At 38.9% G+C, this 27,434-nt stretch overlaps 1 protein-coding gene across 1 annotated transcript in view; it reads right to left on the bottom strand.

The window, feature by feature from the left end:
- Positions 1-23,336, bottom strand: part of CFAP54 (cilia and flagella associated protein 54) — a 286,069-nt gene extending 262,733 nt beyond the window's left edge. The window contains exons 1-5 of the mRNA XM_040637071.1: positions 22,919-23,336; positions 14,807-14,912; positions 11,534-11,677; positions 6,650-6,821; positions 2,575-2,633 (exon numbers count right to left, since the gene is read on the bottom strand). Of these exons, the coding sequence (XP_040493005.1) occupies positions 2,575-2,633; positions 6,650-6,821; positions 11,534-11,677; positions 14,807-14,912; positions 22,919-23,247 (810 nt within the window). The 5' untranslated portion in view covers positions 23,248-23,336. The remainder of the gene's footprint in view (positions 1-2,574; positions 2,634-6,649; positions 6,822-11,533; positions 11,678-14,806; positions 14,913-22,918) is intronic.
- Between the last annotated feature and the right edge of the window lie 4,098 nt (positions 23,337-27,434).

Here is a 27,434-nt window from a genome sequence, read left to right as displayed (position 1 = left end):
GAAACAGAAATCAACTTTTTTTTAAGAATGAATAGATTCTACCATATTTTCTAATGTTTGCTGAGTACCATACTAGTTTTAAATGCCTCAGAAGAAACTACAGATTAAACCATAAGTGAAAGACAAGTTGTCATATGTCTTTAGGAAAAGAGGCTTCAGAAATCTGGCCTCCCTCCACTCCCTAAGGTTATGCTGGTGACCTGTCTGAGCACGAAGGTAAGTGTTTCCATCTGGGGAAAAGTCCCTGGTCAGCCCTGATCTTCAAGACATCTTCAGGAATAGAGTCATGTCAAAAACTATTAACCTTCCTACATGGCTCCTCCATTTGAGTAGGTGAACCAAATAGGATGGGTCATGACAGGATTAAATTTAGTCAACAGGCATGCATTACTCTACTGGTGTTGAGAGGCAGTACAGTGTAGCATTGGCCTCAACCACACCTCTCTGTGAGACATTGAGCCTCAGCTTCCTCATCCTTAAGATGAAGGTAATAATAGCACCTTTCTCAAAGTGGTGGTATGAGGATTAATGAGATAATATGTGAAGAAAGTGCTTAGCAGCATACCTGATAATTGGTAGGCATTCTTTCAACAAATGATGATAATGATGTTAGTGCCCACCTCATAAGGCTATACTGAGCATTAGATATGCAAAGCCCTTCACACAATACCTAATATATAGTAGGGACTCAACAATAATAACAAATGGTAGCAATTATGTCTAGATCCTGTAGGAATACGAATTTAGATTGCTCTAGGATGACACCAGGAAATGCCCGAGGATCCTATGTCTGTTTCTCTTTCTATTGTATGCTACAACAGACTCAAATTCTAAAACTGCTACAGGATCGGGATCCCTCATACCCAGAAGTGCTCAGATGTGGCTGGACCTCCAAGGGCTTGTCCCCATTAAATGGACCCATCAAGTTCATTTATAGCCTCAGCTCAGGAATCAACTCACCAGCTGAGGGCTTGGGAATCCCTGGGTGAAAACTATTAATTTCCTTGAAATTTATTAGAGTAAACGAACTGAAAGAATCTCATTCCAATCTTCAAGTGCCAACTGTACAACCACCCACCACCCCAAAATTCTTGCATCACTCACTCCCCCCACTGCTATCCCACAGGACTGGGACCATAGAACTATCCTCCTTCAGCCCTTATTTTGTCAGACAAAAGCTCAAGTTCAATAAGGGGGAGAGGAGATGTCTTATGTAGGATCTAAATAAGAAGTTATTTTAACATGACTATCACATTAAACTAAAATTCTCTCAGCATTAATAAGCACAAACACTAACAGTTAAATTTTGGCACAGATATCTCTGCCCTTCAAGGCTTTGGCAGATAAATGCTGTAGCAGACCAAACTATGATGGCTCTGTGCAGCAGTAGTTGTTGGCTACAGCAAGTGCAACAGGAGTATGCAAATTCTCTTCAGGAAATCATCTGGAACTGAATGTAGAATTGTTGGAATAGTGTGTAGGCCACATTTACATTATTCATGAGACAATCTCCCCTCATTTTAATTTACATTCAAAACACTGGCACAGAGCTTGCTCAAGTCACATCAGTAATAGAGCTTTTAAATGTGAGGAACAAAACAGAGAGAGAACACATAATTAATGTTATGCATCGAGCATGCAAGTATCTTTGCTTCCATTTTTATTTTTTAAGCATTGTCAAATGTTAAGATACTAGGCTATATTTTGAGGAAATAAGAAAAAAAAAGGATCTGCACTGAGTGTTAGAATATTCAGCATAAGGTTTTACATGCAGTAAAAAAATAAATAAATAAAGCAGTAATGTTTCAGATACCAGAAACAATTCAAGCATGCTCTCAACGGAAGTGTATTCTCCCTTCTTGACCTGTATGCCAATGACTGGACATTGACACACGGAATAAATAGGTCTCCTACAGACAAAACTGCTACCAACATTGAAGGGAAGTGTCAGCCACTTCCTCAAGCTAAAACTGAGCAGTAAGTACTAGTAAGTATGAATCTTCTTGTAAAATAAAGGCCCCTTGCCCTCGCTCATAACTGGGACAGCGTTTGGGTAGACATTCACCCAACTAGCATGTGGGCCATAAGTAAAGTCCAAGCTGTTGGAGGAGAGTGAAGTCCAAACTCCACAGCATACATAAATAGACTCACCAGTTTGTCATCCAAACCAGTTTTAAGGAGCGAAAAGGAGCACCATTAATAATTACTCTAGGACAACAGACATAAGCCAGGACTGTCCTAGCAAGCCACGATGGATGGTCACCCTACCTAAAGATATAGTTACCAGAGGGATGTTCAGTATCAAGTTGACAAGTCATGACTAATCTGAAAGACTGAGGGACACTGGAGATCACCTATTAATTTTAAGAATTCTTTTTTTAATTAATATTTTATTGTCTTCTTATTTTTAGAGATGATCATGTTAAAGTAAAAGAATAGTAAAACTATATAATATACATTTACTAAATTTGTTATATAATTCACTAATTTTCTTTGTTCAGCCCTCAATGCTAACTAAAGTCTTGAGAAAAACAGGAAATACAGGGCAAGATATTTTGTCAGTAAATTGCATACCTTGGAAGACTGACCTATGATCATCAGTTTTCTGCAAATGGTGTAAATGTAAATGGTACCTGGATGAAGAAAAAGACTGTTAACATGTTTTACAGCTAAATAATGGAAATTTTATATTCTAATTTCTGTAGTTTAAGTCTATAGTTCCTAAAACAAGTGATCTTATGAGAAAGTCTGATAATGGCTAAAGAGTTATAACCATTACAATTTTTTTGTAACTTGCAGCCAAGTCATTAAAAGAACTAATTTGACCATATTTTAAATAAGGTGACATAGGAATCTTTTATGTTCACTTGAAAGGCAGCATAAGTTTTAAAATATATTAAATAAAAGAATATTTAAGTAGCATGATTTATATACCCTGTGGTTTTATTAATTCATATAAAATGCTATTGGTGCCCATGGTTTCTTTATGATTGAAAACTGAAGATTTATCCCCAAATAAGATTAGAATACATATTTAGTCAAAATGGCATAATACTAAACAAGGAAACTCATCATAATTTAAAAATCAAAACACATAATAGGTTGCATTTTATTTATTTGCAGTCTCATAAAATTTACCCCTTTATTAAGGTATGTCCTATAAGCACTCAACGAAAAACAGCATTTCCAACTCCTATTTAAGACCACTCAAGTATGATTTTTTTTTGTCAGGCCATTAATTAAATGAAAACAGAAGGCTAGAAAACTGGCAGAGCTGGGGCAGGGGTGGGGAACAACATCACCAGACATCTCTCTATACACAAAGGACGTTATCGTGCTATAAACATACCCCAAAGATGGTAACGTGCCTTAAAAAGCAAGTAATTATAATGACAAGTAGTCTAAATATTTTCTATAAAATATCTGATCTAAAATTCATAACCATCCAAATTCAACAATTACGAATCCATGTTCACACTTAAATTTTAAAACCTTCTGAGAAAACAGCATCTGCTCCAAAACACACATCACATGATGAAAATATACTTGTAAGCATAGCATAATAAACATTAATTACATAAGTCAGTGACAAAAAATATTGAATAAACTTTTAAACACTTGCAACACCATAAACTTTATAGAGAATGCAATAGGTCCTTAACATTCAAGGACTCAGCTTCTTAGTGTGACTGCTCCTGGGACATGGCATTAGTTATTTCACGTAAGATTCACTGGGGAAGAAACCACTTGGCTAGTAACAGCTCAAGCCCAGCATTCTTATCTCAAATTAGCTTTGTTGACCTCTGCTCTTAATCTTTAAAGATGAAACTGTCTGACTGTGTTTCTTTATTTTAAGTCACCAAGTAAGGATACCCACAGCAAACTCATGCCTCCCCGCAAAACATGTGATTCAGGTGTAAGCCAGGAGCCTGTATAAACATGTCAGTAACGGGAACTGGGGAATTTCAGAAGACCTCAGGAGACCGCCCTCAAGAATGACAAGGCCCCTCTGTATTTTTAAAATGAGATTTTAACCTTTCCAGATCTAATATGTCCTGACTACAGCCAAATCCTTCTTTGATGATTCAGGATCTTGGAATGGCCCACAAATTCCTATTGCAGAAGCCTGGCAGACAGAATAAATGACATAAAATGGAACACAGGTTGAATCTTTACAATCTTGGGATATCTCTGGAAGTTTGTTTTGTTTTATTTTTAACCAAATCCCTAATATGAGTTTACTGCCTTGTCATGTGACTCCTTTTCATCAAAGATGGCCACCACCAAAATAACCTGGCTATGTGAGGGTTGAATGAGTTGGGTTCAGGTTGGTTGTAAAGTAAGGTATGATGCAACAGTCATACGCCCAGTTACGAGTCTGTGAAAGAACCAAAATTGGTTAAGTATCTTAAGAAACCAAGAGTGTGATGTGTAATAGTCAATTAAAAGTAAAGAGAATCAGTATTAATGTCTAACAGAAAAGGTGAAATGCATTTTGATAAATTGACTCTAGGTCAATTTATTTTTCACTACTCAAACTCCAAACTTCAAAAAGTACAAGATCTTTGCACTTGTCAATCCCCCAGTCAGAATGCCCTTCCCCCAAATATCCAGATGTCTCAGTCAGGTGGTTACTCATGTGTCATCTCAGTGAGGCCTTCCCTGACCATTCTGTTTAAAATAGCAGCTCAGCCCCAGCCCAACCTCTGCTCTCCCTACCCCCTTCTTAGCTTTATTTTTCTCCTTAGTACTCATCACTATCTGACACACCATTTAATTTTGATTTGTTTATCATATCCCTGAAGCATTATGTAAGCATGAGAACAGAGTTTTTGTCTATTGTCCTCTCCTGTGTCCCTAGCACTTAAAACAATGTCTGGCACTTAATAACTTGGAGATGAGTTCATTAAAACAGGGACAATAATTAGCAAAACTAAGTATATGTGTCTTCCACAACCCAGCAATCCTATTCCTGGACGTAAATCCCAGAAAACTCTAATACAGGATTATAAAAGGACACAAGTAAGAATATTCATCGCAGAATCATTTGTGCAATTATAGAGGTAGGGCAAACCAGGTGCCCATCTCGAGGGGTGTATGGATATCTGGAATACAATTCAACAGGCAGAATTAACGAACTAGATTTACATATAGGAACCTGGTTCTGTTCTAAAACCATGGTATTGAGTAAAAAAATATTTAGGAAACAATAAAATCCAGAGCGTGATACCATATGTATAAAAAAGCACACACCAAATAAAGGTATGCAGAAATTGTTTTGTTTTGTTTTGTTTTTAGAATATTAGGATTTTTAGAATATTAGGATTGTTTGCACGTGATCTTAAAAAGACTGCAGACGGAGAATTATTCCACCTCTCAAGCAAGACCCAACTGCAGGACCCAAACCTCAGGCCACCACTCCTTCTTGAGCACAGAACCTCTGGTCCTGCTCAGTCCCTGCCAAGATATGTGAGCAACTCAGGGAGAAGGATGGCAATGGCTACTCAGGGAATCACAGATCTTCTTGAGAATGATCAGACAAAAAAGCTTAACAGTCACTGGGCTGAAAATTGTTCCAAAATCAGGCTTATCTCGGGCAGCAAATGTAAGGTCTAATTTCAATCAAAATGTTAAAAAAATTATTTGGGGAGGAGGAGGGAAAAGGCTAGGAAATGTACTTTCAGTTGCCATGGATGAGGGAAAATCCAATATGTTTTCTTTCACGTTATTTTGTCCTGGTCTTACACACACAGAACATACTGTCATTTTCCCTTTTAAGAAATTATCCAGAAATTAATATAGTAGGTGACTGACTGTAACCTTAAAAAGAATTTAAATTGAATTTAAATTATACCTCCTTAAAGAGAAAAGCAGATGCTATATTTTGATAGATAAGATTCATTTCACAAGACAAATATAAAGTATATATGTATATTTGCGTATCTCTACAATGTAGATATGTATATAAATACACTACACACACATACATACCATGCATTCTCAGAGCTCCTCACTCAAAAGCAAGTAGGAGGAGAAGGTTGATAAGTAGAAAGCAATAATCACTGGACAAAGTATTTGAGGAAAGGACCAATAAATGGATGATGCTTAGAACAAATCTAACCTGCAGTGATCCTTTGATCCTTTTCATATTTACTTACTAACCATGGTCTCTACTTCTTCATACCTGAAACTGACTATCCCCATAGTCTCTGACTCTCCCCTTGAGCAGCAAACCCAAAGACATGCGTTGTAAGTCCCTGCTTAGGAGGACAAACTGAAATGCAACAAAAATATTAAAAGAAAAAAACAAAATCCCCATAACCATCCTATTATGAAATGAATGGGTTTTTTTAAAGAAATTATTTATTTATATTAGAAGAAATTTTTTAGAATTTAGATATGTACTTTGGTTTTTTGTGGGTTTTTTTAACTTTTATTTAAATTTGAGTTAGTTAACATACAGTGTAGTATTAGTTTCAGAAGTAGAATTTAGTGATTCATCACTTACATATAACACCCAGTGCTCAACACAAGTGCCCTCCTTAATACTCACCACCCATTTAGCCAAGATAATCGAATTACAATCGAACTTGGCATTTAAATAACTTTCTGAAAGCCATGATGAAAAACAGAAGACATTGGTACATACCATTGAAGATGATCCAGCAAAGGTGCTCCTGTGGCAAAGCCACCTGCATGATGAGTCTTAAGGAGGACAAAATGTGCAGACACTGGGTCACAGAGTCTTTACTCTGCAGGTTCACATCACTGTCACAGACCAGCTCATAGTTGCAAATATTTTTGCCACTTAAAGCATGAAACTGAAACACAGGGAAAATATAAATAAGAATATAAATAAGGTTTATGCAACTTAGAAAAGCATTTCTTAAAATGTGAAAAAATAAAATAGAAATGATTATGCTTAAATAGATTATATAGTGCTATAGACTGAATGTTTGTGTCCCCCACCAAATTTATATATTGAAACCTAATCCCTAGTGTGATGGTATTTGAATGTGAGGTCTTTAGGAAGAGATTGTCATGAAGATGGAGCTTTCATGAATGGGATTAGTGCCTTTATAAAGAGACCCCCAAAGAGCTCCCTACTGCCTTCTGCCATGTGAGGACACAGAGAGAAGATAGCCATCTATGAACCAGGAAGTGGGCCCTCACCAGAAACCAAACCTTCTAGCACCTTAACCCTGTGGTTCCCAGCCTCCGGAACAGAGAGAAAAAAATGTCATTCAGACCGTCCAGTCTATGGATTTTTGTTATAACAGCCTTCAAGGACTAAGACATATGGAAAGAAATGTGGTAAAACAGGTTTCTTCAAAGAATCCATTTAGTTAAGCTTACTTGTCCTTAGTCATAAAAATTTCAAAAGCCAAAAAACATACAAATTCTATTTCTAAGAATATAGAATTGAATCACATTTTGTAAACCTTCCTCATAGTATTTTAACTTATTGATCTGGATGCAATCATTACCACTTACACAATTCATTCAGCAAGTGTCTGTTGCGCACCTCTATTTACCACACTCTGCTAAGCGATAAGGACTCAAGGATGAAGAAGATGTGGTCCCTGCTCTTGGCAAAGGGAAAAGCATTCCAGGCACATGCAATGTTAGGAATGCTTCAAGTGGTTGCTGTGGTCACTGAATTGAAAGTCTTTCATAAGTTTTGGTAAAAAGGCTTAAAATAAAGAGATTAGGGGTGCCTGGCTGGCTCAGTTGGAAGAGCGTTCAACTATTGATCTTGGAGTCATGAGTTCCAGCCCCATGTTGGGTGTAGAGATTACTACAAAAAAATCACCTTTGGGGCACCCAGCTGGCTCAGTTGGTAGAGCATGCCACTCTTGATCTCGGGGTTGTTGAGTTTGAGCCCCACACTGGTGTAAAGATTACTTAAAAATAATTTTTAAAAAAAAGATATTAGGCTATTAAGGTGATGCATGTCAGAACATGGAGTGCATTCCACATCATTTCAAGGAATATGGACTTTAGCCAAAGAAGAAAGTCAAAGGGCAGTGGAATAAAATGATTTGATTTATAGTTTAGAAGTTAATTCTCACAAAAGTGTGGGAGATGAAAAGCAGAGGATAGGGCACAGAGCTACAAGCAGGGAGACTAGGAGAGATCAAAACCCTTTAAGGTAGTCCAGAGATACCAGGGTCCTGAAATGGGTGCTGGAATCAGGGATAAAGAGGAAGAAAAAAAATTTTTTAGGATTTATTTATTTGTTTGTTTATTTGAGAGAGAGAGCATGAGCGCGGGCGCACGTGCTCAAAAGCAGGGTGGGGGAGGGGCAGAGGGAGAGGGGGAGAGAGAATCCCATGCAGACCACACACTGAGTGCAGAGCCTGACATGGGGCTCAATTCCAGGACTGGAGACCATAACCCCAGCCGAAACCAAGAGTCGGATGTCCAACCAACTGTGCCACCCAGGCACCCCGCAGAAAAGAGATTTAAGTTTTGTCTGACTCAGTGGGATTTATAATTTTTTTAAAGATTTTATTGATTTATTTGAGAGAAAGAAAGAATGTGAGTGAGAGAGAGAGAGAGAGCACGACTGGGGAAGGGGCAGAGGGAGAAGCAGACTTCCCGCTGAGCAGGGAGCCCAGTGCAGGGCTCTGATCCCAGGACCCTGGGATCAAGACCTAAGCAGAAGACAGACACGTAACTGACTGAGGCACCCAGGTGCCCCAGAGTCTATGGGATTTAGATGTGGGAGGTAAGGGAGAGAAAGCGGTCTACAGTGATTTCTGCTTGGGTGCGCGGCTGGTGCCAATTATGGAGGAAAGGGAACGAGTTCAGTTTAGGATATGTGAAATGTGAGATGCTCGTGACATAAATCTCAGAAGACAGATCTTGGCTAGAGAATCATCACTACTGATAAAGCTATAGGAGTGCACACACGATGGCACAAATGGGCCTTCCTCCACCACATGAGATTTCCCACTGAGATACATGTATACTTTCTAGCCATCATATAACTGGTATCACAGAAAAAAGAGATTTATTGAGTGCATGTACATGTTAGAATAGTTATCTTCAAAATGCTCTCTCTTAGAAGCCAATAGTGATAAACCTAATATTCTTTTTAGTGTCAGGCCATATTCTAAGTCTTTTATTATCTTGGCAATCCTAAAAAAAATCCTTTGAGGTAAGTCTTATTGTTATTTTGGTTTTAAAGATGAGGAAACTGAGACACAAAGAAATTACGTAACTTCTCCGGGGTCCCATCACTAGGAAGTAGCACAGCAGACCCAGGCAGGCTGGGTCTAGAAACCAAATTCTTACCAACTCTGCCACAATGCCTCCCTACAGTACATACAAGGGGGATCATTAAATAAAATGAGTATCTTTGCACAAAACTATATTGCCAGTATATTCTACATTATTACTACTTCATCTATGATTTTTATGCATTTAACTTCAAAATCTATTTCTCTAACAGAACTTCTCAAGACCTCTAAGTTCTTCATTGTCCAGATCCTACTGGACTACATTTTCAATCCATTCATTCTCTTACTCACTTATTTTATAGATATTTATTCAAAAACAACAGTGTGCCAGAACCGTAAACTTAAGCACGTAAAATATCAAATCCTTCATAGTTTTTCATGCCCTTCACAATGGTCTTGCGGGCACGCCCTTCCATTGGCTTCATTTCTTTACCATCTGCCTCTAGTCTTTGTCCTTCTAATCTATTCAGTGTAGCACTTCCAGATTAGTAGTTCTGACCATATCACTTCACTTATTCATTCATTTCGTAAAGCTTTATTGAGCATCTATTACATACTGTTATATCTATTACATGATTATTGTGACACAACCTCCAAAACATCTTCACGAAGTTTAATAAGTGCACTTTCTTATCCATTACTGAAAACATTTATTAAGCAACTTACAGCACACAAGCAAATGCCATGCTAAGCAAACGAAAGACATTTAGAAACTGTCAAATAAGAACACATTCCATGGCTAATCATAAACTGTAGCTAAAACAGCTACTGCTTTCATCTTACTGTATGTGCAGTACTTTTGTCTCCAAAGCCTTTTGGGGAAAAAAGCAGTTTTCTGTTCTAGGCACTAGATTCACTGTTCTAGGCACTAGAGGTTAGAGATTAGAGTAGTGCCTGTCCTCATGAAGCTCATATTGTAGAAGGGGAGACAGGCAATAAAAACATAAACAAATAAAAATATATCTGGTGATAGTAAGTAATAAAAAGAAAAAGAAAGCATGACGTATAAGAGACCTAAAGGAAGGGAGGAATGAGCCCCACAGTTATCTAGGATATAAGCTTTCTAGAAAGAGCTCACAAATGCACTGGTACTAAGCCAGAGAGGCTGGGTGGAAGCGGAATCATGCAACAGTACAAGAAAAAAAGATGGGGCTGTGGACCAGGGTGGCATAGGAGGGGACTTCAAAGTCGAAACTCCTAAGCTTTTCATTCAGTACTCTTCCCAGTGGGATGCCAATTTATATTGCCTGGTATTCTTATTCACGTAGTTATGGTACAGCCAAATTGAACTGCTCGATATGCCCCAAACATGCTTTGAGATTTTCTGCTAGTAAACCGTATGCTGTTTCCGAAGCCTTGAATAAACACCAAGCTTGGAATAACGTAGTTTGGAATCAGAATGATTAGGGTTCAAACACCAGCTCTGCCCATTGCTTTAAGTGGGTTGGGTTTCTTAGTCTCTGTTTCCTCATCCGTAAAAGAGGCATTACAGTACCCACCTTCTAGGACTGTAATCAAGCTACAAGAAGATAATTCACATAATGCATACTGAAGAGTACTTAGAACCTGGCAACTGTTTGACCCGTGAATCAATGGTAGCAATTAACATAATAATAATACCGGTATATTAGAAATAAAGCATCACATTTTTGCTTTAAAAGATCTATGTTTGGGGCGCCTGGGTGGCACAGCGGTTAAGCGTCTGCCTTCGGCTCAGGGCGTGATCCCGGCGTTATGGGATCGAGCCCCAAATCAGGTTCCTCCGCTATGAGCCTGCTTCTTCCTCTCCCACTCCTCCTGCTTGTGTTCCCTCTCTTGCTGGCTGTCTCTATCTCTGTCAAATAAATAAATAAAATCTTTAAAAAAGAAAAAAAAGATCTATGTTTGATCTCCTGAGCCACTAGTTAACTAACTGTGCCATTAGCTTTCTTTCTCTCATTTGTAAAATAAGGGTAATAATAGTTCCTAATTCATAAAGTTATTGAGGATCAAATATCTTTTCCAAAGCACTCTGTAAACTAAGAGCGCTCGATAAATATTAGTTATTATAATAATAATAACTGTCTGCTGGAAGAATGAGTGATTATTGTGACACAATCTCCAAAACATCTTTACAAAGTCTAATAAGTGCACTTTCTTATCCATCACTGAAAACATTTATTAAGCAACTTATAGCACAAGCAAATGCCATGCTAAGCAAATGAAAGACATTTAGAAGCTGTCAAATAAGAATACATTGCACAGCTAATCATAAACTGTAGCTAAAATAGCTACTGCTTTCATCTTACTGTATGTGCAGCAGTTTTGTCTCCAAAGCCTTTTGGAAAAAAGGCAGTTTTGAACTGATTCACGTCTGCTTTATTCTCATCAAAATTGATGGTGAACTGCTGAAGATACCTTCCATAGCACTGTAAAAGGGCCAATTTATATTCCTGAAATAAAAAGAGGACTTGATGAAATCTTCCAAGTATCATTTTGCTTATCACTATTAAAATTCAGTAATATTCAAATTACTCCTAATAGTATCTATGTTGATTATTACTATAACACTCTTTTACTACCCCCATTACATTATGACTACCACTATGGCTAGCATTTCTAAACACATATTATGTGACAGACACCGCACTGGGTGTTTCCCGTACATTATTGCATTAATTCTCCTCCCAACAAGCCTATGGTGAGATGAGACCATCACAACCTCAAAGATGAGAATATTCACCAGGGTGTGAATAATGATGACATAATAATGAGAATACTCACCAGGGTATGTGTGGTAATACCTATATATACTCAAAATCCAAGAAATTCATCATCCCCACGTCATGGTAATCCACCTACTCAGAGAGGCAGATGAGTTGCGTAACTAGCCTTGCTTCTCTGATACCTCCTAAGTTCCAAAAAAGAAAGAAGGGGGAGGGGTGGGAGGAAGGGAGGGAGGAGAGAAAAGGAGGGAAGAGGGAGAGAGAGAAAGAAGGCAGGAAGGGAGAAGAAAGGAAACGCTGTATCTCTCTCTCTCTCTCTCTCTCATCTGTCAACAGTCTCTGAAGCCGCATCGGGACAAATAAAAAAAGCCTGAGCTATTGTTAGTTAGGATTCTTGTTAGTCCTAATTCATGCTTCTATTTCCATGACAAAATCAGGGCTCATTTCTGCAGTGCACAGGGCACAGCTGACCCGGAGTTTCAGGGCGGGGCAGGTGAGCAAGACTGTGGATATGAGTCAACTGCACCCCTTCGTCAGCTTCCTCCTCTACAACTGTCTCCAGGGAAAGCGACTCCTCTAGGTGTCTAGTGCCTGTAGGGTTACCTAGGCCCTTGGGAGGCATCCACAGTCAAACTTGTGTTTCTATTTCCATTGACTTGTTACTGTTCACTAATTGATTCTGAATCTTTTCCTTTCTAACTTGGTTCATATGATGAATTCAAATATAGGTTCAAAACAGGACTATTCCAACAAAATGATCTTTACTGGAATTAAATAAAACTAAAGAGATTCTAGAACCAAAGTAACAACTCACGTTCATTTCCAGTATTCTCAATACCTTTATCAGCCCACTTTCTCAGCAATGAAAAGTAGATTAAAAATATTTTCTTTGTTCCTTTAAGTAAATTTTAAAATATCCTATCTGGGCCTTTCTATCTGAAATATTCTGAATCCTTAGCCACTACCCAGCATGAACTTGCTTTATCAACTTCTAACATGCTCTTCCCTCCTCCCTCCACCAATGTCCGCTCCACCCACCTGAATACTCCACAAACAACACTGAACTGCTGTGTATCTCCAGCCCCTTATATTGAGAAGCATAAAAACAGAGGTGACACTCTTCTAGTGCTTGTCAAAAGTTATTCCACTTCACATGAATATAGCTCACAAGTTGGATCTTGTTCATCAGTTTTGTTTGTTTTCTATAGTTTTCCTACAGAAAAAAAATTTTTGTCTATAGTTTTTCTGTATTTTTAAGTTTCTAAGAACTACAGTCCAATTACATGAAGCTAAGCTGATGCTCTAATTTGGGCAGCATACAATAGATCGTTTTCCATGTGGGAAACAAAGGTAGAAGAAAAATTATTAAATTTCCTTACTACCTCCAGCCCATTGATAAGTCCTTGAAACAGGCAGAGTGACATTCCTCTAGGGACTCAACTGCCTCAATGTTAATACTTTGCTAAGGGCAAAAGGCAATCCTGATCCCTGATCCTGACCCCCACCCCCAACCAGGATCCTGTAAGTCTACTTTAATGTATAAAAATTCCTTTGGAAACCTCCTTTATCTCTAAACCCCCTATGATATGTGTTGGCAATCATCCCCCAAGCATATGGCCCACTGATATATATCTGAAGGGTCTCATGACTAAGGTTTTATTAGACAGTAATAAATGACCTTTGCCCAACAATAGCTAGCCCCCTCAAGGTCCTGGAAACCTTGCTTCCAAATTCCTTTGAGACTTAAGCTATCCCTAACCACCTCCCAACTTGAAAGTATATAATGGGCCACTCCTCATGACCCCACTGCAGCTCCTTCTGTGCATGGATCCTGTTCCCATGCTTTAATAAAATCACCTTTTTGCACCAAAGACGTCTCAAGAATTCTTTCTTGGTCGTCGCTTCAAACCCTATCATCTTTCCTATGTCAGTCTTCATTTGAAATTTCCTCCACATCTCATCCTCCATTTGGTAAATTTCCCTCTCAAATCCCTCCCCCAAAAAAGAAAAGAAAAATAAATTCAAGTCCAGAAAATAGAAAGGGAAGAGGAAAATGAAGCTGAAAAACTGAAGACCAAGAAAACATTGAAAATGGCCTAAAAACACTTTGGATAAAAAAAACTCTTGGTCCAAGGATTCTACATGTGTCAAACATTCATATTTAACTCAGAATAATTTGGGCCTATGCCAGAGCTTAAGGGAAAAACTTACATTATCATTAACTGAAAACCCAGCTATGGTGTGGTCTTACTGAACCAAGGGCACAAGTCCATAGCAATCCCAGACGTGGGATTGATAGGAACTAGAAATTGGGCACAAACTCAGTTTGGAATAGAATACTAAGCAAGAAATATGGCATGTAAGGAATGTAAGGAATGACTGCTATAATTACATATGGCAAAACATTAAGGAGTTGCAAGTCATTAAAACAGGGCACTGGGAACCAGACAACACAGCAGCAAGGCCAAGAACCCATGAAAGTTGTCACTGGGCAAGGTCAGCCATGTGAAAAACAACAGGAAGTGGTGTCTGGGCTCCTTTGTATGAGGTAGGAACATGATGACTCAGCATTTCCTGTTGGGCACCTACCACACCCTCCCTTAACCAGGGGCTATGCGCCTGCCCAACCCCAGCCAGTTGTCTTTCCGTTCAGGAATTTCTCACCTCTGGAGAATCTCAACTACAAAATTAAAAAACAAACACTTTTTTGGTTACTGTGCCTCATTAAAACTTGTAACATTCATTCATATTTTTCTAAGAAAAAAATCAAATTATGTAAAATAGGAATGGTATCAAACCAAATAATAATAATTAGCCAAGTTTCATTTAGGCCCTTGTTACTCCAGAGGCACTTACTTTCATTTCACAAAGGCTGTCTCCAACCTTCAGAAGCTTTTCATTGTAATAGGCAGCTGGCAGCCGGGGGGCATACTTGGTCCAGATATTAAACAAAGAGGTGGCACTGTAAAAATCATAAAATAAAATTATATCTTCAATGTCAGCAAGAAACCTCAATTAATTAACAAACAAACCTTAAAAATTTATTTTGTGCTGTTATTCCAATGCGCCTTACTGTCAATATCTAATTATTACTAAATACAATTAAAATTACTGCTTCCTTTATGCCAAACACTGATCGAAGCTTTTTTTTTTTTTTAAGATTTTATTTATTCATTTGAGAGAGAGAGTGAGCAAGAGAGCACAAGCAGAGGGAGGGGCAGAGGGAGCGGGGAAAAGCAGACCACCCCCCTGAGCAGGGAGCCCTGCTCAATCCCAGGATCCTGGGATCACGACCTAAGCCGAAGGCAGACACTTAAGTAAGTCACCCAGGCGCGCCTGATCAAAGCTTTTTATATGCATTTTTTAAAAACAGATTTTACTTTTTAGAGTAGTTTTAGGTTCACAGAAAAATTCAGCAAAAGGTATGGAGATTCTGCATATACTGCATGTCCCACATAAAAGCACAGCCTTCCCCCCCCACCCTTATCAACGACCCCCACCAGAGTGGTATATTTGTTACAACTCATGAACCTACATTGACACATCATTATCACCCAGTATCTACAGTTTATTTTAGGGTTTACTCTTCGTGTTATATATCCTCTGGGTCTGGAAAAGTGTATAATGATAGGAATCCATCATTATGCTATCACACAGAGTAGTTTCACTACCCTAAAAATCTGTGCTCTGCCTAGGCATCCCTCTCTCTCCCTTAACCCCAAGCAACCACTGAGCTTTTTATTATCTCCATAGTTTTGCCTTTTTCAAAATCCCATATAGTTGCCTTTTCAAACTGGCTTCTTTTACTTAGTAATATGCATTTAACATTCCTCCATGGTTTTTTCATGGCTTGATAGCTCCTCTCCTTTTAATGCTGAATAAAATTCCCTTGTCTAGATAGATATACCACATTTTATTTATCCATTCACTTACTCAAGGGTATCTTGTTCGCTTTCAAGTTGTGGCAACTGGAGTAAAGCCGCTATCAACATCCATAGGCAGTTTTTGAACGGACATAAGTTTTCAACTCCTTCGGGTCAATACCGAAAAGCATGATTACTGGATTGTATGGTAAGAGTATGCTTGTTAGGATGCCTGGGTGGCTCAGTCAATTAAGTGTCTGCTTTCAGCTCAGGCCATGATCCCTGGGTCCTGGGACTGAGTCCTACATCGAGCTCCCTACTCACTGGGAAGCCTTGCTTCTCCCTCTACCTGCCACTCCCCCTGCTTGTGCGCTCTCTCTCTCTCTCTGACAAATACATAAATAAAATCTTAAAAAAAAGAAAGAGTTTGCCTAGTTTTGTAAGAAACCACCAAACTGTCTTCCAAAGTGGTTGTACCATTTTGCATCCCACCAGCAATGAATGAGGAGTCCCTGTTGCTCCATATCCTTCCTTCTTTTGGTGATGTCGGTGCTCTGGATTTTGGCCATTCTAATAGGTATGTAACGGTATCTCATTGTTTTAATTTTCATCTTCCTAATGATATATGTTGGGGAGTATCTTTTCATATGTTTATTTGCCAACTGTATTATCTTCTTTGATGAGGTGTCTATTAAAGTCTTTGATCCATTTTTTAAATCAGGTTGTTTTCTTATTAGTGAGTTTTAAGAGTTCTTTGTATATTTTGGATAACAGTTCTTTATCAGATATGTCTTTGGCAAATACTTTATCCCAGTCTGTGGCTTGTCTTTTCATTTTCTTGATGGTGTCTTTCACAAAGCAGAGAGTTTTAATTTTAATGAAGTCCTGCTTATCAACTCTTTTTTCATGTACTGTGGCTTTGGTGTTATATCGAAAAAGTCATTGTTAAACCCAAAGTCATCTAGATTTCTCCTATGTTATCTTTTAGGAGTTCCACAGAATTTTACACTTAGGTTTGTGATCAATTTTGAGTTAATTTTTGTGAAGGGTATAAGGTCTGTGCTGAGATTCATTATTTCTTATGGATGTCCAGTTGTCCCAGCACCATTTGTTAAGAAGACTATTTTTGCTCCATTGTATTGCCTTTGCTCCTCTGTCAAAGATCAGTTGATGACATTTATGTGGTCTATTTCTGGGCTCTCTGTTCCATCCCCATGATGTATTTGTTCATTCTTTCACTGATACCTCACTGCTTGATTACTGTACCTTTAGAGGAAGTCTTGAAGTCAGTCTTCCAAATTTGTTCTCCTCCAATATTGCGTTGGCTATTCTGGGTCTTTTGCCACATGCATTTTTGTTTTCATTTCATTTCCACAACAACCCTGAGGTAGGTAGTACCAACATCCCAGGTATATAGTTGATGAAACTGAGGCTCAGTGCATCCATGATCCTAACTAGTATATTACCACGCCTGCCTGTCCTCTGGAATGTCAACTATCTGAGGGCACGGATTTTGACTATTCATTGCCCAGCTTCAACAGTAGTGAATATCTAATATATATGTGTACTCAATAATTATTTGTTGAAAGAATGAATGAATACATAATTGACTAGGAAAAGAATTCCTTGTTCTTATTGTATTTTTTTCTACAAAGAGTTCAGGGATTTCACCATTCAGTCAGTCCATTAGGGTTCTGTTTCTTTCCACCACGTAAACAAAAATAAAACATACAGTATTCTCAAAACAGTTTCTAATTAGTTTCAAAGGGTAGCAGATCACTGCTTATTTTGTTCATTTATTTAGTTAACATTTACTCCTTCCTTCTCTCTCAGAAATTATAAACGCCTCTAGGAAAAAATCCAAATTTCCCTTAACAGTCCAAGCCTTTATCTCATAAATTTCTAGATGAGGACAATGTTAATGTACTGATTGAGTGTGTCCCCTCAAAATTCTTATGTTGAAGTCCTAACCCAGAGTGTGACTGTATTTAGAAAAGGGTACTCTAAGGAAATAATTAAGGTTAAATGAGGTCATAAGGGTGGGGCACTGGTCAGATAGCATTAATGCCCAGCCAAGAAAAACACCAGAGAACATGCTTTTCTCTCTCTTTCTTTGTACTTGCTCAGAGGCAAGGCTGCATGAAGACCAAGTGGCCTTCTGCAAGCCAGGAAGAGTGCTTTCACCAGAAACTGACCCTGCAAGACCTTGATCTGGGACTTCTAGTCTCCAGAACTATGAGAAAATAAATTTCTGTTGTTTAAGACTCCCAGACTATGGTGTTTAGTTATGGCAGCCCAAACTAATTTATAATTACTGATTAGTACCTAATAGCCCAAATTGACTAATACAGGTAGGAATGTAAACTCAGGGTCTTAAAATGGCTCTAGTACTTATGATGTATATGTTGGGATATTATCAGAACCACCTTAACAGAAACATGTCGATTAATTTATTCAAATAATGAAATAATATTGAGTTACAAGGGAAGGGTAAGGGACAGGATATTCTTGCCTTCTTCGAGTGATTAATAATATTTTGGGATACGAAAATATATATATATGTACATGTATATGTACATAACCATGCCCCAAAAATTGTGTGGCAAATACAGCCATAGAAATTTTAAAAGGAAGAGGCTTTTTGGTTTAGGGTGGTTTTGTTTTTGTTTTTTAACCTTTTCACTTTCATTTGCTGCTTCATGAAATGTCACAGTATTAGAATAAATATCATGAATCCCAAAAAGTCAGCAAGTCTTGCTAGAATTCTTAAATCATGTAGATGAAAGACTTAATTCTTTAAACCTTAAAGATGAGATAATGATGACTATGTTTATTACTCATAAAAGAAAAATACCAGCTTTGTTAAATCAATCAAGGTTATATAATAAGAGAATTTTTTTTTTAAGTGAACTTTAAGTTCAAGTTAAGACTGTTCACTGGGAATTGACTTACATAATGATTAAACAAGGAAAATGTAACATACACTATATAATGTGCATCATTTAAGAAAACATTAATATCCTTTGGATTGCTGATTTATTATAGCTGCTGCTAGAGTTAGAATTCTCTAAAATAGAAAATCATAACTATATAAACAATATCTACATCTCATGTGGTTATAACAAAAGCATCCCTTTAAAACAATCTAACCTATTCTGAATTTAATAACATTGACAGTATGATCAAACCCAACATTTTAGAGCCTGTGAATTTTTTTGCTTATGTAAGTTTCTATAGTTATTTAAAAATTTTGATTTAAAAAAATAACCATCTCTCAAATATGTTATAAAAGCAAATCCTACCTTCTGTATTCCTAACTGGTCTCCACATTGTCATTCTTACTCCATTTGGACAAGATTATATAAATATATATATAATTTTAAATAAGGTTAATCCCTTGCCCAAAACTACCCAACGGTTTCCCATTGCATTTGGAATAAACGCAAAGTCCGTAAAAGGCCTCTAAAACCTTCCATAGCCCTACCCATGTCTCTAATCTCACCTCATACCACTGCACCCACACTCACTAAGCCATGCTTAATGGGCTTCTGTACATTCCTCCCAAGTCTCTGGCTCTTTCCTGCCAAGATCTTCCCACATGCTTGTTCCCTCTGTTTATCCTCTCTCCTTGCCTGGTATCCTTCTAATCTCAGCTTAATGTCACCTCCCTCACCATTCACTTGAACGTAGGTCCATGCTGTATTCTCTTTCAGCCTCTGCTCAAATGTCACCTACTTGGACCACATTACTGAAAATTGCAATCTCCTATTTCCCACTCCACAACCCTTCCTCTCTTTAGTTTGCTCCCTAGCATTTATCACTTTCTAGGTTACCATAAAATGAACTTATTTAATTTGTTTATTGCCTACCTCCTCCTCTAGAATATAAGCACCAAGAAGGCAGGGATCTTTGTCTGGTTCACTGCTGGATCCCCGATGCCTAGTACAATGCCTGACACATGTAAGTGCTCAGTAGCTTCTTCCTTCATAGCACTTGTTTGTGTATTGACTTAATGACTCATTGAAAGCTTCTCTCTCTCTCTCTCCCTAGACTATAAACTCCATAAGCACAGAATTCCTATGTATTTTATTCACCACTATATAACCTATGGCTACTGCAATGCTGGGCACATAGTAGGCATTCAATAAAAGTTGTTGTGTAAATAAACAAATACCTAAATCGTGTGAGAGGTTAGATTGCTAAGGTCCGTGTCAATGGTTAAGGTTTGTGTTTCTCTTATAGTCAGTCTCTTTAAAGATGGGACAGATACTGTACTTACCAAATGGCCCAGGTCTACTTTCCCATATATAACATTAACAATTATTGAAAATACAAGGATAATAAACCCTTGAATTCTTTCAATACCAAATACTCATTGAAAATTTGCTCTGGGGCACCTGGGTGGCTCAGACGGTTAAGTGTCTGCCTTTGGCTCAGGTCATGATCTCAGGGTCCTGGGAGCCAGCCCCACGGAGCTACAAGTCAGGCTCCCTGCTCAGCAGGGAGTCTGCTTCTCCCTCTCCCTCTGACTCCTCCCCCCTGCTCATGCTGTCTCTCTCTCTCTCTCTCTTTCTCTCTCTCTCAAATAAAGAAATAGAAATCTTAAAATAGAAAAGAAAGAAAGAAAGCTTCTTCTATCCCAACCCCAGGCTAGTTGCTAGAGATAGAAAAATGAAAAAGAGACACATTACCCAAAGTCAGCAGGGAGCTTTCATTCTAATGGGGGAAACAGATAATACACAAGAAAACAAATAAATAAAAAATATAAATGGGTGGTTGAACCTGCATTAAATAGGAAAGGCCACTCTACAGTGGTAAGAACTGAGCTAAGACCTGAAAGAAAAGAAGGAACCAATTATGTGAAAAGCTGAAGATAGAACATTTCAGACAAAGGTGGCAGCAAATATAAAGGCCCTGGGATGAAAAAAATAGGATCTGTCTCCCTGGAAAGTCCTGAAAGAGAAGTGAGAGATGGGCTGAGATGGAAGAGGCAGGCAGGGCCAGATGCTCAGACCCTGGAGGACAGAAGGAGTCTTAAATTTATTCTAACAGCAATGGGAAGCGATAGAAAGTCTTGAGATAGGAGAGTGGGTGGTTGATTTATAAAGGTTACCCTGACTGCTAAAGTGAAGGACAGATTTGAGACTCCAGAGGCTGTGGGGAAAGCACAATCTGGTGGTTTGAACTACAACGCTGGTCGTGGAAATGGGAAGATAAAGTGCTATCTAAGGCACAAGTGCAGAAGTGTTTCAAATATAAATATATATAGCTTAGTAATGCACTTTCCTTGGTCAATTCTTGGTTCTCATCTTACTTGGCCCATCAGCAGGATTTGCCACTGTTAATCGATCATTCCTTCCTACTTTGAAACGGTTTCTGTACCTGACTTTCAGCACACACTTAGGTTTTCCTCCTACTTCCCTGGCCACTCCCTTCTTAGTCTCTGACATTTTCTTATCTCCTCTACTTGTCAATGTTGGAGTATAGCAGAGTTCAGTCCTTGTACTCTCCTTTTCTCCATCTACACTCACTCCCTTAGCTATTCTAAGGGATTTAAATATCAATAATATGCTGACGAATCCCAAATGCATATTTCCTTTGACCTCCAGACTCAAATGACCAACTACCTATGTAATAGCTCTGCTTAAATGTTGAATTACATTTCAATCTTCATATATCTAAAACTAAATTCTTGGGATGCCTGGTTGGCTCAGTCAGTGGAGCATGTGACTCTTGATCTTGGGGCTGTAGGTTCGATCCCCACATTGGGTGTAGAGATTATTTAAGAATATATATATATATTTAAGAATATATATATAAGAATATATATATATTGGAATATATATATATATAACAAAACAAAACAAAAAACCCTAAACTCTTGATCTGCCTCTCTCCTACCAGAAACCTGTTCTTCCCACAGTCTCAATCCCATCCCAGGAACCTCACACTTCCCATTCTCCCTTGTGGCCAACTCTTCCTACAGAAATCTTCATCACTTGCTACTATGTCTCTTTCTTATCTTTCTCAAAGGCCACTTTTCCCAATTTACCCTGACCATGCTCCCAGCCACACCCATGTTAAATTTCAACACCATACCATATCTTCCATCCCCACATTCTGCTCTAATTTTCTCCCTAGCACTTTTTTCCCTGTAAAACGATTTCTTTACTTATTTGTTTAGTAGCTGTCCATAGTAACAAAAATATATGCTCCATGAGGGTACAAATTGTTCTATCTTTTGTTAATTTGGTGTTTTCCTAGCTCCTAGAATGGTACCTGATATATAGTAGGTGTTAATAAATAATTAAATGCATTAATGAAAAACAAATGTAAGTTAAAACTATGTCTTCATATTAAATGCATGAATGAAAAATAAAAGTTGAAATTATTCACTATTCTGGTATTCTTTGACATTTGTCTACATTTGTACCTGTTCAGTTTGCAAGGTATTTTGACTGGAAAAGAAAGATGGTAACATAATCAGGGGGAAAAAAAACTTAAAAATAGGTAGTTTGTCGCTCAGTAGTAACACAGGGATAAAACTCCCAAAAAGGTAAACATGTATGCAAAATGAGTCACAAAATGAGTAAAAAATCATTGTGACCCTAACAACAATATAAAAAGGAATTAAAGTATAAAAAGGAATTAAAGTGCACGTGTTCACAGAATCACATACTTCATGGCATCAAGAACTAACTCAAGAACCGAAGCTACCTCAACGTTATTTCTTTTTCCTCATATACAAAATTGTACCCACAACATGGAAAGTTGTGAAACCCCTGAGTCCCTGAGTGAGTAAAAAATGTATGGGCATGGAGTAGCTTAGCGACTGGGGAACACTCAAAAGGAATGGTGAGTTATGAAACACTTCTGTGTTTATATTTATTTTGACCCGAGCAGGAAGCCAAGGTATAGCATTTCCCAGGAATTAAGGATTGTAATAGCGATGAGTCTCCACTTCTTACACTTTGTTTTTATCTCCAGGTCCGCAACGCTGACCCAGCTCTGGCATCGCCGTGGGCATCCTTGAGGGCATCTCCTCAGGCCCCAAGAGTTGCCCTTCTCCGGCCGGCGCCCTCCCCAGCGCCCTGCCTCTGCTTACCAGAGACGGTGGAATTCATGCTTCTGTTCCTCCGTTATCGCTAACGCCTTCTTTCTCCTCATAAAGCCTAGTAATTCCCGAATTTCCCTCTCGCAGGAGGCCAGGAGCGGGTTTTTAGCGTCCAGTGGCCCATAAAACACCGCGAGGGGCAATGAGTTCTCGAGGCAGGCGGAGCGAGGCGCTGGGCTCGGGGAGCTCTCCTTCGACTCCAGGGGCGACTTCGAGAGTGCGTTCGAGGTCGGGGGCGGGGTCGGCGGAGGTCCTGGTGGGGACATGGATGTGGGAGACAGGTTGAGGGGAGAGGTCGAGGAGGTGCCTAGAGCCGCCATATTGACGAGACCCCGGCCCGCCAGAAGTGTGTGTACACGCGGTTGCCTGGCGACGGTCTCGCGGCAACCAGGCTTCCAGCGCGCTTTCGGGAAAACACAGCGGCCCCTGGAGGACAAAGGAAGAAAGAACCCGGTCCAGAAAGAAAAAAGCCCCTCCTGGGGGCTTTTTTGCCCTCTTCTCGGGCACTGCTGTATGAGAGAAGAATAGAGAGAAGGTTTTGGACAGGGAGCCAGCGTAGAGTAAAGCCAAAAACTTACGATTACAAATTCAGACTATACTCGTTTTCCATTTCGACCACTTAATGATGACAATGATCATTACTGTGTGCCAGGCATGTTTTAAGCATTTGAAAAATAATCTCATTTAATCATAACAGCTTTACCACTTAGGGTATTATGAGTATCTCCATTTCGCGGTTTAAGAAATCAAAGTTTACAGACCAAGGTCAGAGTAAACTGTAGCCTCAGGGACCAGATCTCAGCCTTCTGACTCCAAAGCCTGTGCTCAAAATGAGTAAGTTTCACTGGTCCTCCTCAAAAAAACTAAGCTTATCAACCAAATCAAAATTAGGAACATATCTGACAACCAGTTTAAGAATCAAGTACATGGCGGGGGAGGGCGCCTGGGTGGCTCAGTCGTTAAGCCTCTGCCTTGGGCTCAGGTCATGATCCCAAGGTCCTAGGATGGAGCCCCACGTGGGACAACCAGCTCAGCCGGGAGTCGGGAGTCGGCTTCTCCCTCTCCCTCTGCCACTCTCCTTGCTTGTGCTCTCCCGCTCTCTCACTCTCTCAAATAAATAAATGAAATAAAAAAAAATTAAGTACATGCAAATGATTCATTCTCTTCCCTCTATTTGTACCTTGAGGTCTGTAACTATGGAAATGATGGCTGTGCCTAACAATTAGGGTTCCATTATAGTTCTCCATTTGTATTTCATCCTTATTCTAATAATCACTATATTCTAAATTAATAAGCATTTCACTCAACATTAACTGCCCGACATTAATGCATACTAGGGGCTTGAAGTGTTAACTCTCTTTAAACATTTTAAACAGTTTTAGGAAACTTGCTTCTGATGGGAATAATTAAGGCCTTAAGGAAAGTATATGGGGACAAGGGAAGTTCTTCTTTCCCTGCATATTATGGGTTTATTTACTTAAGGTCTACATTTCTAACTCATAGGGAACCTGCTTGTTTTATAAATTATGCAATGCCAAAAATTATCTAAGAGAAGAAACAGAAATATTTGATGTCTTAGGAAAATAGGTCTTTAACACTGAAAAGTGTTACTGGTTCTGTCACACATAAGAATAAATAAAGATAGTGACCCTAACACAGTGAGCCCAATTTCCCACTTAAGATGAAGAAGCTTAATGGACCACAGCCTGATTTCTTTCGGGTCTGACCTAATTTCTTGCAGGCTCTGCGGACCTGTGCTAATTTATGAGGCTGGCCTAATATGTCATGTGTACTGTACTCTAATATTCTTTGAAGGAAAACGATGATGATTTTGCTCTTCAAGACAGGTAATGATGACCCAAGAACTTTCTTGGCAGGCAGTGAGTTGCCTTGACACCTCACTGTAGGAGTTCAATTTCCCAGTCAGAATATACAAATATCATTCTTTGATTAAGATTTTATCTTGTCTCGGGGCGCCTGGGTGGCACAGCGGTTAAGCGTCTGCCTTCGGCTCAGGGCGTGATCCTGGCGTTAGGGGATCGAGCCCCACATCAGGCTCCTCTGCTATGAGCCTGCTTCTTCCTCTCCCACTCCCCCTGCTTGTGTTCCCTCTCTCGCTGGCTGTCTCTCTCTCTCTGTCAAATAAATAAATAAAATCTTTAAAAAAAATTTAAAAAAAAAAAAAGATTTTATCTTGTCTCTAAGTAAGCAGTAAAAATGTTAAGACCTTGAAGAATTTCGTCCGAAAGAAGTAATTCATTGTTGGGACATTTACAAAAAGTATTAATAGATCTTTTATTTTTAAAAAATCAGCTGGGTAAATTCTTTCTCTTCTCATCTTCTCCTTGTTCTCACATAACAGACTTGTCTATTTGAGATCAAAAGCTGATGTAATTTGCCACTGAGTACTACCTATTATATTGATGAAAGTGAAACTGCAGGATAAAATTAAATTAAAGTGGTCAGAGAGGAAGAAGGAAAGGAAAAAGAAAACAGATGAAGTGGGGTTTTTCCCCCTGATCTGTCTGCTCTCACAAACAACCTTACTAAGAGTGCAGGCACTTACATTTCAATGTCACTGGTGAAAGAAAATATGACTTATTAAGTTCAGATACCTGAATTATGGATCTTAGTCATAGCATTGCATCTTAGTCATTTTCCTCCTTGCAAATACAAAGTTGACAATGCTTCACTCTCAGTAGTTTTTAAAAGCTTGTCTGAATATTTAAATGGCTGCTGTACTCTGAATCATCTTCCTGCTAAGATGGAAGTTTCCATTTTGTTCAGTTTAAATTATATTCGAAAGCCTTTTTTAACATTTTTGAGGTGTTATCTTTCTTGTAATGAGATGCAGCTATTAGAATATCTTTTCTACTCCCTTGTCACTTCACTTTATTCTTTCCACTGTAGTGAAAGAATGGGGCTCTGCAACTATTGTGTCTGGCGGGACTAAATAATGTAAATAGCTTCCTTATAAATAATGTAAATTGCTGTTTCCTTATAATTAGTGTCTTTGGAGGCTGCAGGGATCCTTTCTGCTCATTCAAAAGTCTTTATCATCTGAAGTTACTGTTACAGAAGGAACAAATAAGGTTAGGACTCTTTCTATTCCTAATTAAGTTGTTAATCATTTGGACTGTCTCAAAGATGTACCTATATATGGTTTTTAAAAAGAAAAAAAAAAAGCACAAAGATCTCCTTTTCCCACCCCACCACCCAATATTTAAGCTTTTTAAAAAACTTCTCCATCCTTTCATGTAGTCCAACGCAACAATTTCTTTAGTGTGTCATACAATGCATAGGTGAACCCACATTCCTTATAAGAAGCAGATGACATACAACTAACGATGATAAAAGGTATGCTGTGAAATGTGCTGGGATAAAGATTTGAAACATACTGTCAGAGTCCCAAGATGAAGCCTGGAACTGGAGAAAGACCAGATGATTCTGGAGAAGGTGATATTTTTGCCCTGGACTGTCCCTGTTCCTCATTAACAGAAAGCCCCTTGCAACAGAGATTTGCCTCTCTACTGTGATAACCCAGCACCTGGGCCTGGAGCCTGGCACAGAGTAATATGGCTTAACAAATCTTTGTTGGAATGAGTGAATGGAAAAAAGTAAGCCAGAGAACATTTAAAAGGATATCGCTGATTGGGGAAAAAAAGCCTGAGCAAGGTACAAAGTTATAAACATACATGGCGAGTTAAATAAATCATCTGTCTACTGTGTTGAACCAAAGACTACAGTGGATCCAGGGGCAAAAGGTGAGGCAGAAAGAGAAGTGTGATCAAACATAGTGGGTAGTTGGAAGGTGTGCTAAGACATTTTGACTTAGGGGCGCCTGGGTGGCTCAGTCCTTAAGCCTCTGCCTTTGGCTCAGGGCGTGATCCCAGAGTCCTGGGATCAAGCTCCACATCGGGTTCCTCTGTTAGGAGCCTGCTTCTTCCTCTCTCACTCCCCCGGCTTGTGGTCCCTCTCTCGCTGGCTATCTCTCTGTCAAATAAATAAATAAAATCTTTAAAAAAAAAAAAAAAAGACATTTTGACTTAGTTCTTTTTTTTTTTTTAAGATTTTATTTTATTTATTTGACAGAGAGGGACAGCTAGAGAGGAAACACAAGCAAGGGGAGTGTGAGAGGGAGAAGCAGGCTTCCCACCGAGCAGGGAGCCCGATGGGGGGCCCGATGGGGGGCTCGATCCCAGGACCCTGGGATCATGACCTAAGCCGAAGGCAGACGCCCAATGGCTGAGCCACCCAGGCGCCCCTTGACTTAGTTCTGTATTCAGTGGGAAGCCTTGGTTAGAAAAACAGTATAATTAAAAATAGTAGGGATTAAAAGCCCAAATTCTGGAACCAGAAATCATGGTTTGAATTCCCACTTCTTCCAAGTTGCTTGACTTCACTGTGCTGTGGTTTCCTCATCTGTAGGACAGAGTGAAATAATAATCGTACTTAACTCAGTTTTGTTTGATTTAGAATTAAATGAATTAATATGTATAAAACCCAT

The sequence above is a fragment of the Ursus maritimus genome, unplaced genomic scaffold (genome assembly GCF_017311325.1).
Source record: "Ursus maritimus isolate PB19 unplaced genomic scaffold, ASM1731132v1 scaffold_21, whole genome shotgun sequence".
In the NCBI taxonomy this organism is placed as follows: Eukaryota; Metazoa; Chordata; class Mammalia; order Carnivora; family Ursidae; genus Ursus; species Ursus maritimus.
Note: the sequence above shows the minus strand (reverse complement) of the source record. Positions and strands in the feature narration are given on the sequence as shown.